Source organism: Podarcis liolepis (assembly GCF_965112155.1).
Source record: "Podarcis liolepis genome assembly, chromosome: 9".
Taxonomy (NCBI): domain Eukaryota; kingdom Metazoa; phylum Chordata; class Lepidosauria; order Squamata; family Lacertidae; genus Podarcis; species Podarcis liolepis.
The window spans coordinates 25,771,062-25,784,834 of NC_139564.1; the positions used below are offsets into that span (position 1 = coordinate 25,771,062).

Below are 13,773 nucleotides of genomic sequence, written 5' to 3' on the forward strand. Positions count from 1 at the left end.
TTCCACCCAGAGAAAGGGGAAGTTTCAGTGTAGCACTTAAAATAATTAAAAATGTTTATTTGAAAGTCAAAACAGCCCTGGCCCTAAATAATGATTTGCTTTTCTCAATTGACTGCGCTAAGTCCCCACCGGACACTCCTGGGACGATCTTTATTTGTTCCCTGTTGGGATTAATCCATAAATGCAGTCTCCACGTGGAGCTCCTTGGGTCTTTGTTTCTTCCTCCTCATTGGTCTCTCTGGAATTGTAGCATAGCCTAAAGATCAAAATGAGGATGAGATTTATTTATTTATTTTTGCCTTGAGAGTGAAAGGGGCTTAGGGGTTTTAATTGGTTTTTCAGAATTTTATACTGTGAATATGGCTCCAATATTGCACCCAGTTTTTAAAGAAAGTAACATTAAGAGTTGCCAGATGAGTAATGCTGCGTGATTTTTTTGTTTTGTTTTTTTGCAGCAAGAACAACAAAGAGTCTCATGGGCAACTTAAAGGCTAACACTGTCTTTTGCAGGTCAGAATCCACTTTGTCAGGTGCATGAAACATACAGGAGGAAAACACTTCCTGCATCTGATGAAGTGGGCCCTTGTTCACAAAAGCTTATGACACGGTAAACTTGTTATCCTTCAAGCTGCCACTCCTTGTTGTTTGATAAAATTGTAAAGATCACCTATGTAAATAGGGATTCTCACTGGTTTGCAACGATTAACTGATGCCGGAAGCAGTTCTCTAAAACAGAATGCAGAAGCTCTACAATGTTACAGCCTGAGGCTTCCATTCACACAGCAGTTTACAGTATTCTGTTTCCAATATTCCAATGTTAATTTCTGCATTATATTTTGGCATCAAATCCACTTCCAGAAATCTAGCAGAAGTTTAGCGCTCATTTCTGTGCTGATTTCTTCCAGAAACAATCCATTTGCAACCCCATTAAACCAGAAAATTGTGGCAGTAAAGTGACAAAATTTGGGGCAGTATACCCAATATAGTTGCTTCCTGCCATTTTCATGGGTGATGCATCAGGTGCGAAAGGCTTGGGGCAGTAGTGGCATCGTCCAGTTATATTTGTTGTTTTGTCACACCACATCCATCGGTGTGAAATTCAGCGTGACTTGCCGGTACATTGGTAAAACACACACACACACACAGTTCCATGACACAACTGGTACCACAATGTGAAAGGAACATTACAAAACAGAAGCACTAACAATAGAATTAGGAAGAGTTGTCGTCCATCCGTCCCCCCATATCTGAATGCACGCCATGTCTCCTTCGTTACAACTTTGGAGTCTTTTTTCCTTATGGATCCTTCATTGTTCGAACTCGGATTCTTTTGCAGGATAGCATACATCTTTCGCATTGATCGGCAAGTGGCTACAGTTCAGTTTGCATCTTTCATGTTAGCTGGCACAGTTTACATATGCCAGGCCTGAGTCACACAAACCTTTTAACACAGTGAGTAGTGGGTACTGAATCTCTGACAAGGGAACCATCCAATTACATCACCAGGCACCCACAGAAACCACCTTACAGTGGTGCCTCGAGTTAAGTACATAATTTGTTCCAGAGGTCTGTTCTTAACCTGAAACTGTTATTAACCTGAAGCACCACTTTAGCTACTGGGGCCTCCTGCTGCTGCCATGCCACCGCCGCGCAATTTCTGTTCTCATCCTGAAGCAAAGTTCTTAACCCGAGGTACTATTTGTGGGTTAGCGGAGTCTGTAACCTGAAGCGTATGTAACCTGAAGCGTATGTAACCCGAGGTACCACTTTATTTGCAAACAGGCATTTTTTTTCTGGAAGCAACTATGGAATTGAGCACTAAACTTGCACTCTAGCCTACTAAAGTTCCAAGTGAGGCTTTTACATCCTGTGAAAGCTCAAGTATCATGTAGAAATTAACAGGGAAAAGTCATGAAAAGTGCCATGTGAATGCAGCCTGAGGTTCACCAGAACTTTCCAGAGAATTGGGGGGAGAACTAGACATTGGGTTGCTGTTTCCCCTGCTTTCTGTTTTTCATAATTCTTTTGTCTTGCCCCAATACAGCAGCATAGGAGGGGAAACTGAATGGTGTCTTTTTGTTGACTGGGAAGTTAGCAGGGGATTGCCTCTCCCCATCCACCATGTTGTGCGTACAATTATCCAAGCACTTGTTCCCAAAGTGCTTCCTACCGTCTCCAGAAAGAATATGTGATGTAACTCAGCTATCATTTCTAGAAATCACGGTGATTCGCTGCAGAGCAAGGTTAAAAGGTCTTGAAAACATGAGGGTTCCAGCATAAAGCACTTGACTGCATGGAACCAACATGTGTGCAAATGGATTCTATGTGTGCGCATGTGGCTGGCCACTTCACTGTTTGGGGCTTTTTACAGGGGTATTGAAAAGCAACCTCCTCTCTCCATGCTGTGGTACACGGACCCCAGAGTAATTTCACACCCTTCCCTAATAAAGTCCTCGGAGACTGTCATGTACTTCCCCTATTATCCCTCCCTGCTTGAGCCTTGCCGATAATTGATGATGCTTTAGTTAATCATCCTTCCCCTTCTTTTGTTCACCAGGTATCTCGGCCTAGAAAGGATCCTTTTCATTTAGAATTTGTGTCTTCTCCTCGGTAATTGATCGCCATACACCCAAAGACGCGCACACCCCACCCAATTTCCAAGCGAGCAGCATGGATAATCAAAGAACGATGGCCACTCTGTTGCAGGAATGCAAACAGATGCTGGATCAGATCTCACCAGAGGTGCAGGACCAGTCTAAGAGAGACGAAAGCAGGCATCAGCAGTACAGAGGTGAGATCCCAGTGACAAGTACTGGGTGCAAAACAGCCGACTGCCCTAAACTTCCACCCCATCTCTGGCCTGCCCTATTCCCCCCCCCCATCTCCTAGCAGATAAGTGTCAAAAGATTACTGGATTTCTAGGACATGAATGGGATGTGAGCTAGGAGGCAAGCAGGGAAGGAAGCCCACTTTGTACCAGTGAATTGCTGTCAGTTCTCATTTAAAGCTTCAGTAAACATGAGGCTATAAGGAGCGGTTTTCGTTTAAGAAAAACAATGCTTCCAAAGTTTGGCGATGCACATAAATTTCAATTATAAAAAAGGGGGAGGGGAAATAATGCAACTTCTGAATGGCGGCTGTTTGCTGTCCTTTCACTGAGAGTATATCCCCTTCATTAAAGCATTTGACCGTTTCCCCTAATGCAACTCCCTCCATTTGAATTCCCAGATTTTTCTCTCTATATAAAAGTTCATCATCTACAAAAGTGTTTTGAAAATAAAAATGGTTCAGGGTGTTAGAGGAACATTTGCAGGCAACGGATACTTTGAAGAGCGGTACGTAAATACCAGGGACACATTGAAAGAGTTTTTGTTTTATTGAATATGATATGAAAAAGAAACCATTTATTGAAGAAACCATTTATTGAAATAGGAAGATGATCTGTTAGGTGATCTGATGAAGCAAACTCTTGCCTGTGCATAGTCGTTCCATGATCCATTTGTTAGTCTATTATTATTATTATTATTATTATTATTATTATTATTATTATTCCCATTTGACTAGGTTGCCCCAGCCACACTGGGTGGCTTCCAACAAATTGAAAACATTAAGCACAGTAAGACATCAAACATTAAGAACTTCCTTATACAAGGCTGCCTTCAGATGTCTTCTAAAGGTTATATACCGTATTTTTCGCTCTATAAGATACACCGGACCACAAGACGCATCTAGATTTTGAGGAGGAAAACGAGAGGAAAAAAATTCTGAATCTCAGAAGCCAGAACAGCAAGAGGGATCGCTGCGCAGTGAAAGCACAATCCCTCTTGCTGTTCTGGATTCTGGGATAGCTGCGCAGCCTGCATTCGCTCCATAAGACACACACACATTTCCCCTTACTTTTTAGGAGGGAAAAAGCGAGTCTTATAGAGCAAAAAATACGGTAGTTGTTCATCTCTTTGACATCTGATGGGAGGGCGTTCCACAGGGAGAGTGCCACTACTGAGAAGGCCCCCCTGCCCAGTTCCCTGTAACCTCACCTTTCTCAGGGAAGGAACCTCAGAAGGCCCTCAGTGCTGGGCTTCAGTGTCCAGGCTGAACGGTGGGGGTGGAGATGCTCCTTACGGTGCCACAAGACTTGTTATTGTGTCCAGAAGCCTCTTTATGGGGTTTTTCCTGCAGCAGATTACCATGGCTAGCTCTTCCAAAATACTCCAGATAAAGCTACCACAAGGTGTGCCATAATAATATTAATAACAATAATAATATTAATAACAATAATAATAATAATTTATTATTTATTATTTATACCCCGCCCATCTGGCTGGGCTTCCCCAGCCACTTTGGGCGGCTTCCCGAAAAATATTAAAATACTGTAATACATCAAACATTAAAAGCTTCCCTAAACAGGGCTGCCTGTAGAACGGTGGGGGTGGAGACACTCCTTCAGGTATACAGGGCCGAGGCCGTTTAGGGCTTTAAAGGTCAGCACCAACACTTTGAATTGTGCTCGGAAGCGTACTGGGAAATGTACTTTATTCTGAAATAACACCCATTCTGTTCAATGGGGCTTGTTCTCTAGGAAGTCTGCTTAGAAATACTAGATAGTTGCAGTACTTTTGCAAAAAGCTTTGCCAGTTCTGAGCCTAAGCTTGCACGTCCATAAATTCTGACTTTGTACATTACCTTACGATTAAGTTGTCACTGTTGCAATCCTTTTGACCATACTTCCTCCTTCCATCCCTTTACTGCCATAGTAGGGTCTTGGGTGCTTCCACACAGATGCTTAGTGTGGACTCGGTGCTGCTCTAGCAAACACATTTGCAGCATTCAAATAACCTAGTCCTCATCAAAATGGCAACCCATTTGCCTACGGCCTTCATTTAATCTGGATCTATAATTTCTGCAGAAGTTTTGGAGTTTTTTTTTTTAATTTATATTATTTTCCTCGAAAACGGTCCATCTGAACTAAATAGAGGGGGGAATATGGGATTGCATTTTGATAAGGACAGCATAGTGGGGACATTGTGCAAAACAGACTTACACAAGCAGCACTGAGTGCAGAATAAACGGCTGCAAGAAGTGGCCCTCTGTTAAGCAAACTATTTTTTAAATCGATAAATCTGAATTTTGTTTGCTTGTTTGTTAACACACACACACACACACACACACACACACAGAGGAGTTTCCTTTTTGACAGACGAATCATGTGACTCTCCACCTAGTTCTGCTGTTTCAATAGTGCCAGCTACTTTGCCCGAGTGAATCAATCATGATGACATTTGGGGAAATTTAAATCCACCTCATGCAGGGCCTGTTCTGTTTGTGTACAGTTTTCTGCTTCCTTTGGCTGTGATGATAGTTGTCTGTAGCTCTTTGGCATTTGGGAATATAGGCTATGTGTAAAGGGCTGGTGTATTTTTTTTCTTGTAAGGTTTCCTTTCATTTCAACCCACAAAAGGCACTTTTGTTTCCTTGTCACAAATTCCTTTCAGCTTTATTATCACTCTTTAGAATGGGCTATTGAACTTCTAATCAGGTAGTTCTTTCTTCTTCGGTTTCCCTTATTAAATGCTGGAGAGTATGATAAATAATCGGCTTAGTTACAGATAAGGTACATCAGTGCCCTTTTAATCACTACATTAGACATGGCCCTTCAGGTAAACTACTTCAAGCAGCAAAGGAACCAAGGCTCAGAGATTCCCTAGGACCTGCTTCCCTTATATTTTTGTTTTTGCATTAGCTATCTGCTTTGAGTCTGAGAGGCAATGATATGAATTATGTCACAAAGTGTGTATGATTGTTCCATTTGATTATATCCCTGCAGGTTAGTTAAATGCTCTAATTGCAGGTGTCTTCTTCCCTAACAGGTTTTTTTGTGTGTGTGTGTTTTTAAATAAATTCTGCCATGATCACATATTGCTTATAAGAAGTGTGGCATCATTTATGGCAGGAGTTTGAACTAATTATCTGAACTCAAAGCCTGAAGCTTGCTATCATTATTATTATTATTTATTAAATGCCTGTACTGCCCTTTACCTGAAGATCACAGAGCGGTTTACAATAAAAATACAAAAATACACACCATAGTAACAAACACAAACAATAACAATGTCATTTCATTTATTAGTATTACTACTGCTTCCCTAAATACTACTTCTTTCTATCCAGGATGGAGATGAATAGTGGAAATCTGAGCAGGGATTTAGAAATGAACTCATCCAGCTTGCATTGCCCTTAGCTCTTCATGTCTCAGGGATTTCCAGACAGGCTGACTTTGCACCAACCCTTCCATCTGCTAAATCTCATTCACCATCCTTTTCCTTGTTGTTGTTTAGTCGTTTAATCGTGTCCGACTCTTCGTGACCCCATGGACCAGAGCACACCAGGCACTCCTGTCTTCCACTGCCTCCCGCAGCTTGGTCAAACTCATGTTCGTAGCTTCGAGAACACTGTCCAACCATCTCGTACTCTGTTGTCCCCTTCTCTTTGTATCCTTTTCCTAAGTTTCTGCAAAAGACAAATTCTGAGGAACAGTTCTGTTTCTTAAACTCCCAACTCATTGATCGGGAATATTAAGAAACTACAGTTCTCAGACCTAAGCCAAAGGCTTTATTCAAAGACCCTTCATTCTGGGTTGGACTAAAATTCCATTCAGTATTCTGTTTCCAGCCAGATAACTTAGCAAGTCAGACGTGACAGCAATGGCTTTCCCCTGTTACATGTCTCCAGCATCTGGTATTTAAAGGTATATTGCCTCTGGACTCAGAAGACTGAGTTAGCTATCAAGTTGCACATTAAGGGCTCCAAACTCTCATTTTCGCACTGTGGAGAAATCCATTTCCTCTGCTCCTTTCTGCCTCCTTTTCTCCTCTCACACCTACAAAGCAACAACAGTCTTTCACTTCCTTGATAAAATCCCTTCTCTTAATGACAGACAGCTCCAGTTTACCTGCAGGGCAGAGCACAGGAGGTCACCTGATGACAGGCAACCTCTCATTATTACTCTGTGGCTGGGAGAAGTGACAGCTTGCAGCCGCTGAGAAGCAAAAAATGGTGGAGGGAATGCTTTCAGCAGGTCAGGTACCACCTCCTAACCTTCGCGGCTGAATCACTTACCTGCACTTTGACCTTTTCAGCTTTTCTCCCTGATGATCTGAGGACCCTCATCGAAGAGGCAAAGGAAATGAAGTGGCCCTTCGTGCCAGAAAAGTGGCAATACAAACAAGCCGTAGACCTGGAAGACAAAACAAACCTGAAAGATGTGATCAATGCAAGGCTGCATGAGTTACTGGTATGAAGTATATGACACCTGCCTTTGAAACCTGCATTCACAGGACTTAGATGTACAGTGGCCTAACAGATGGTAGCCTTCCTTTTATATAGGTGACCCCCATCCTTCACTGCTGTTTCTGCTAGGTGACAGTTGTCATCCTGATTCCATTTAATTCAATGGCCACATTCTTACTCTTATCAGTTGTGTTGGGGTTAATGCCTTGATTTTGTTTGCATATGGACCAGAAGGCAGTGTATTCTCTGATGTAGACATGGAGATCCTGCACAAGGAGGCTTCCTCCGGTGACCAAAGAATCCCACTCATTCAGGAGCTTCATGTGTTCTTTGGAACAAATACAGATGTGTGCAATTACAGATATAAAGGCTTACCAATGGTCTAAAAGGTCCAAGTCCAGCACTCTATCTGCAAGAGTTGCAGCTAAATGCCCCTTTGAAGGTCACTTGTCAGGCATGATGCAGACAAGTTTCACTTGTTGTTACATATGTCATCTGAGGTGTAAGCCCTGAAGGCAGTGGGTCCAATTTTAGTTATCTTAGCAAATAGCAAGTGGATAGATATATCCTCCAAGAATTTGACTATACCACTTTCAGAGCTGTCTGTGTTGGGTTTTGGTTGGGTTTTTGGCAACATCTTGAGGCAGTGATTTTCACTGTAAATTATGGGCTGAGTAAAATAGTATTTTAGGCGTACTGGTGGCGCTGTGGGTTAAACCACAGAGCCTAGGACTTGCCGATCAGAAGGTCGGCAGTTTGAATCCCCGTGATGGGGTGAGCTCCCATTGTTCGGTCCCTGCTCCTGCCAACCTAGCAGTTCGAAAGCACATCAAAGTGCAAGTAGATAAATGGGTATCGCTCTGGCGGGAAGGTAAACAGCGTTTCCGTGCACTGCTCTGGTTCACCAGAAGCGGCTTAGTCATGCTGGCCACATGACCCGGAAGCTGTACGCCGGCTCCCTCGGCCAGTAAAGTGAGATGAGTACCGCAACCCCAGAGTCGGCCATGACTGGACCTAATGGTCAGGGGTCCCTTTACCTTTACGTAAAGTTGTATTTAATTTTGTTTATCCTGAATCAATTGTATTAGACTACCCTATGATTCCAGTGTTTTGAGGAACAGAGAGTAACTTCTCCCTATTTATTCTGTCCTCTCCCCGCCCCCCATTCCTGACTGCACACACATTTCTTACGTACATTGGAGCATAAGGAAAGTCTCTTGGATCAGGCCAGTGGTCCATTTGTTCCAGCATCCTCTTCTCACAGCGGCCAACCAGATGCAGGACTTGAGCATAAGAACACCTTCCCCTCCTGTGGCTTCCAGCAACGCATTCAGCAGCATTACCGCCTTCAGCCATGTAGGGAGTATATATGCATCAGGGTTAACAGCCAGTGATAGCCTTACCCGCCATGAATCCTCTATTAAAGCCATCCAAGTTGGGGGCCATCACTGCCTCTAGTGGGAATAAAATCCATAGTTTATTCTGCCTTTCCTGAATCTTCCAACATTAAGCTTCATTGTATTGTCCCGAGTTCTGGTACAATGAGAGAGGGAGAAAAACTTTCCACTTCTTCACACAGCACTTAGCTAAACTATGGAACTCACTCCGCCTGGCTTTCAATTTGAACTTAGCCTGATCTTTTATTCCCGTTCCTTCCTTCCCTCCCCCTCCCCTTTTTATGAAGATTACCCACTCTGGGATCCCACAGCTAATTCTCCCCTGGTCTCCTTGCTGGCCCAAAGAGGACTAATTTAACCAGCTAACCCTGGTGATCATCTAGTGTTTATTGGCTGGATTTTCCCCCTAAATTGATTTTTGAATTCTGAATTTATTGTTATTCACGTTTTATACTGTATTTTATGCTGTTTTTTTGTTGCATCAATTAAGTGTTTTAAATTTCTTGTTAGCCGCCCTGAGCCCGGTTTTCTGAACCGGGAAGGGCGGGGTAGAAATAAAAAATTATTTATTATTATTTATTATAGGAGGCAGTGACATCCACCAGCATAAATGGCTTTAAAAGAGGATTAGACAAATTCATGGAGGGGAGGGCTGTCAACAGCTACGCTCTACCTCCACAGTTGGAGGCAGCTATGCTTCCGAATACCAGTTGCAAGAAAGCACAATAGGAGAGAGTGCTCTTGTGCTCAAATCCTGCTTATGGGTTTCCCACAGGCATCTGGTTGGCCTCTGTGAGAACAGGATGCTAGACTAGGTGAGCTATTGGCCTGAGCCAGCAAGCTATTCCTAAACCTGCGTAGGCCAGAGCTCCAAGTGTGAGAGCCAGTGTGGTGTAGTGGTTAAGAGCGGTAGTCTCGTAATCTGGTGAACCGGGTTCGATTCCCCGCTCCTCCACATGCAGCTGCTGGGTGACCTTGGGCCAGTCACGCTTCTCTGAAGTCTCTCAGCCCCACTCACCTCACAGAGTGTTTGTTGTGGGGAAGAAGGGAAAGGAGAATGTTAGCCGCTTTGAGACTCCTTCGGGTAGTGATAAAGCGGGATATCAAATCCAAACTCTTCTTCTTCTCCAGCAACCACTGGGAATTTGCTGCAGCACAATTGCTATGTTTGCAGAGAGGGTTAAGTGAGGGAGGGACCTGTTGGTTGCAACCAGGTGCTATTTGTATCTGGGTGTAAGATAGGATAGGGAGTTGCCTCCTTAAATCACTGTTTCTCTCTCCTTCTGTAAGTGAATGGTTTAAGTTGCGTGGAGCACCTTACATGCCCCTTGGTAAAAGTGGGAGGGTTTTGTTGTTGCCCTTGCTTTACAAATCCCTAGAGCTAAGTGGAGTTTTATTGTGATTCTGAGTTTGTTTTGCTGTGTTTTCTTCCTCCCCGTCCCCTCCTTTCCCTTTCCCTTTTTGGTGTGTGGCCTCAGATGGAAATTTATGGCGGTGGCTGACCCCCTTTTACAATGCTCACAAAGCCCTCGGACTCAAGAGCATTTGTCTGCTCTCTCCCAGGATAAACACCTGCAGCCAACTCCCTGAGAAACCTGGATAGATGGGAGATTAATGTGACTGTAATAGTGGAACAGTGTTTGCCCACATTATCCCCTCACCCCAGGTAGATGGGCCTTTTCTGAGATGATACCAATTATTTATTGCCGAAACATCTGTTGATAACTGCAGCTGCCCCGGGGAAACAAAGCATATCATGGGGTCACAGACTATAGGGCCCTACAATCCTGCCTGATGCTCTTTGGAGACTATTCACCAACGCACCCCAAAGTACATGGGTTACCGTCGTCTTCAATGTTTCATCGTGCCGTAAAAAATACTTTCTAAACGCTGAGCTCGCTTCCCCATGTGCTTTGAACTATTATTTCATTTTCACTGGTAATTTATATTCTAGCACTATTGTACTGTGGGAGAAAAGGGATACTATTTTACTCCCCAATTTAATTGTAGAATGACTGACACTTTGACCCATATTATTAGTATTAGTCAAGAAAGGTTCTTTCCCCCACCCCCTTTCCATTGCTCTCTTTCCCATTTATTTATTCAAAACGAAATTAGAAAAATTCAAGACACAGAAAAAGTTTCTTTAGAACTTTGATTAAGATGTTGAGCGAGGCTGGGGAGGGGGGAAGTATTAAATTTACAGTTTGATTGCAAAGAATAAAGTTCTGAGCTTCCTCTTTTGATATGATTTGCAGGAGGGAATTAATTTAAATCCCTCCCAAAGAGAAATAAGCCTTTGTTGATATTGTTTGGCGAAAACTTTGACACGTTTCATCTGAGTTTATTCTAAAGTGGCGAGTTTAGAATAAGCCCTCCACTGGAATGAACCAGTGTTTGTAAAGTGATTTGGGATCCTTGAATGAAGTGTTTATTATTCTGGAAGGTCAGATTTTGGGGACCATATTCACAGTGTGCAGTATCTTACTTCTCGAGTAGCTCCACTGATCTCAAAGTGTCTCTATGAGAGCACTTGGGTCTCCAGTCTGAAAGTTTGACTTAGCCTTGCATTGTTAGTAGCGATGCTTTGTTTGCAGACCATTGCTCTGTTGAGTATGCAAAACAACCATTGCTGCTTACATCATCCTTTTAAACAGTTCAGCTTTGCATGGGCTGCAGAATCCTATTGTACAAAACAACCAGAAGAGAGGAATGCTCATAAAAGACATGGGGGCAATGGGGGTGGGTGGAGAGGGGCATGGAGGAAATCCCATACCTGCTAAATTTAATGAGAAACTCAGGGTGGTAGTCAACTGTTTTACTCAGAGTACACCCATTGAATTGGCCCAACTTAAGCAAAGTCATTAATTTCAATGGGATTTCTCTGAGCAGCTTAGTTGACAACCACCTTCAGTAATTAACACATCAATGTAAAACGTGCATCTTAAAATGTTTTCCCTCTTGATAGTGATCTTCATTGTGGAATTCCAGAATAGGAGTTTGATAGAAGAAAGATCTTGACTGTTAATGTTATTTCTGTGGGACTATAAGAAAGCAATTCTGGTGATTTGTCACCTGTCTATTCAAAGGACTATCTTAGGGTTCTTTCAGATGTTACATTTTTGGGGGTATAAATTTATGTGGGTTTTTGAGTTTTTGATATTATTTTTTGCTTTTGTCCTGCTGTTTCATTTCTTAGGTCTAAATTAAAAATAGTGCAAAGAATTAAAAACTGTGACAAAACTGAAAGCAGCAACAGATTTTGTGTGTGTGTGTGTGTGTGTTGTAAAAAACCACATTCTAGGGCAGCAGATATCACACAGAAGTGATTTGCCAAAGTCTTGCTAAGCCAAAACTGTTGTTTCATAAAAATTATACACCGCTTGATCATTTAAAAAAAAAATCTCTCCAAGTGGTTTGCATTTTTTTTAAAAAAAATCAATAAGAAAAATTAGCAGTAACAAAACTTTCAAAAAGTTAAAATAACAATAGAATAAAAACAAATTGAAACTTTTCATGTGAGGTGGGAAAACTAAATCTGCATAGGATGGGATTTGCTAAGGCTGGAGGTAGGGATTGATGCCAACTTGGGTGGCTTTAAAAAGAGGATTTGATGATTGATTGATTGATTGATCTGATTGATTTGATATGATTTGTATGCTGCCCTTCACCCGAAGATCACAGGGCAGTCCTGAACGTAAAAATACAAAACATGAACATAAAATACATAAAAAACAAGTGCAAGAACAAAAACAAGAACAAACCAATAACTCCCTTCCAATAAACACATGGAAGATAAGGCTACCAATAACTACTAGACATGATGACTAAATGTTACCCCAGTATCAGAAGCAACATGCCTCTGAATACCAGTTCCTGGGGAACAGCAGTAGAAGATTGCTGCTTTTTCCACTTGTGGGTTTCCAAAAAGTATCTGGTCCTTGTTCTGTCCCCATTTTTTTAAATCGGGATATGCAGTTAACCCTCCCATTGCAAATCATCTCAGCTCTTCTTCCAACAAACAGTGGACGTTTAAAAACAAAAACCCAGGTCTCTTTCTCCTTCCTGGCTGAGCCAAGGAAAATGAGGGTCAAAAACACTTCAGCTTCCACTGGGATTCCAAACAGGACGTTTCCAGCTATTTCCCAGCACGAGCTGTGCTCAAAGTAAGCATAAGAAAACTGGGAGACAGAATGTGCAAGCGGGAAAGCAGCAGAGGTGATAAATAATTATATGTTGATTTGAAATGAACAGCTGGAGATATCTCATCTGCTTTTAATAAATGTGCTCTTGCCCGTACGAGTGTCTGTTACGGTTTTCCCTAGGTGCCTGACCTCATACATCTGCAGACTGTAAAAAAACATTCTGACTCCAGCCCATGTGAGGATCTGGTTTTTGAACGAATGGTTGGCACTGCCCTTGATGCTCATTGGAGCACAGGATTCTGCCTTATGCCAGGTCTGACTATTGGTCCATCTACCTCTGTATAGTCTACACTGATTGGCAGCAGTTCTTCAGAGAGTTGATCTTTCCAGCCCTACCTGGAGATGACAGGGATTGAACTTGGGACCTTCTGCATGCAGAGCTCTGCTGCTAGGCTTTTCCCCTTCACCTCATCACCTATTTCCACACACAGGTACACACACACACACACACACACCGCTACAGAGGACTCTGGCTGTTGACACTGTCAGTGTCGACGATCTTTTTCGCAAGTGTGTGTGTGGTGTCTCTGGTGATGTGAGGTGAGAATATTCTCTGCTAGAAAATTATCCAGAGAATATTCTCCACAAACTGTAAATTTTAACGTAAGAACCAGTTTTACAACCCACATTTTTAAAATATAGCAAATAATAAGTTAAGCTGTGATATTGCTAGTGTAAGTAATTGTCAGGGCTGCCTCAGGTCTCAGCTCACAAAAGACCAACGCCAAGTTCTTCTTATATACAAGGATGTTTATTGCAGTTCATTATTGGTTCCACAACCGAGGCGCGCAGCCCCGCGTCTCTTAGCCTTAGACGTTAGAAGTCCCCTCTGAATCGGTCCCTCCCCTACACCAGTTTAATAAGCTAACGCTGCTCCACCTTTT

The 13,773-nt window shown here is 42.6% G+C and overlaps 1 protein-coding gene and 1 long non-coding RNA gene across 6 annotated transcripts in view; both read left to right on the plus strand.

Annotated features, from left to right (window-relative positions):
* ALPK1 (alpha kinase 1) overlaps nucleotides 1-13,773 on the plus strand; it is a 53,829-nt gene that overhangs the window by 16,428 nt on the left and 23,628 nt on the right. For all 5 annotated transcript variants that reach the window (XM_083459199.1, XM_083459201.1, XM_083459198.1 and 2 more), the window contains 2 exons: nucleotides 2,558-2,791; nucleotides 7,137-7,291. In XM_083459199.1, coding sequence (XP_083315325.1) covers nucleotides 2,671-2,791; nucleotides 7,137-7,291 — 276 coding nt within the window. In that variant the 5' untranslated portion in view covers nucleotides 2,558-2,670. The remainder of the gene's footprint in view (nucleotides 1-2,557; nucleotides 2,792-7,136; nucleotides 7,292-13,773) is intronic.
* Nucleotides 9,428-12,447, plus strand: LOC310686188. Its single transcript, XR_014515755.1, has 2 exons — nucleotides 9,428-9,558; nucleotides 9,816-12,447. It is a non-coding gene; the product is annotated as an uncharacterized lncRNA (long non-coding RNA).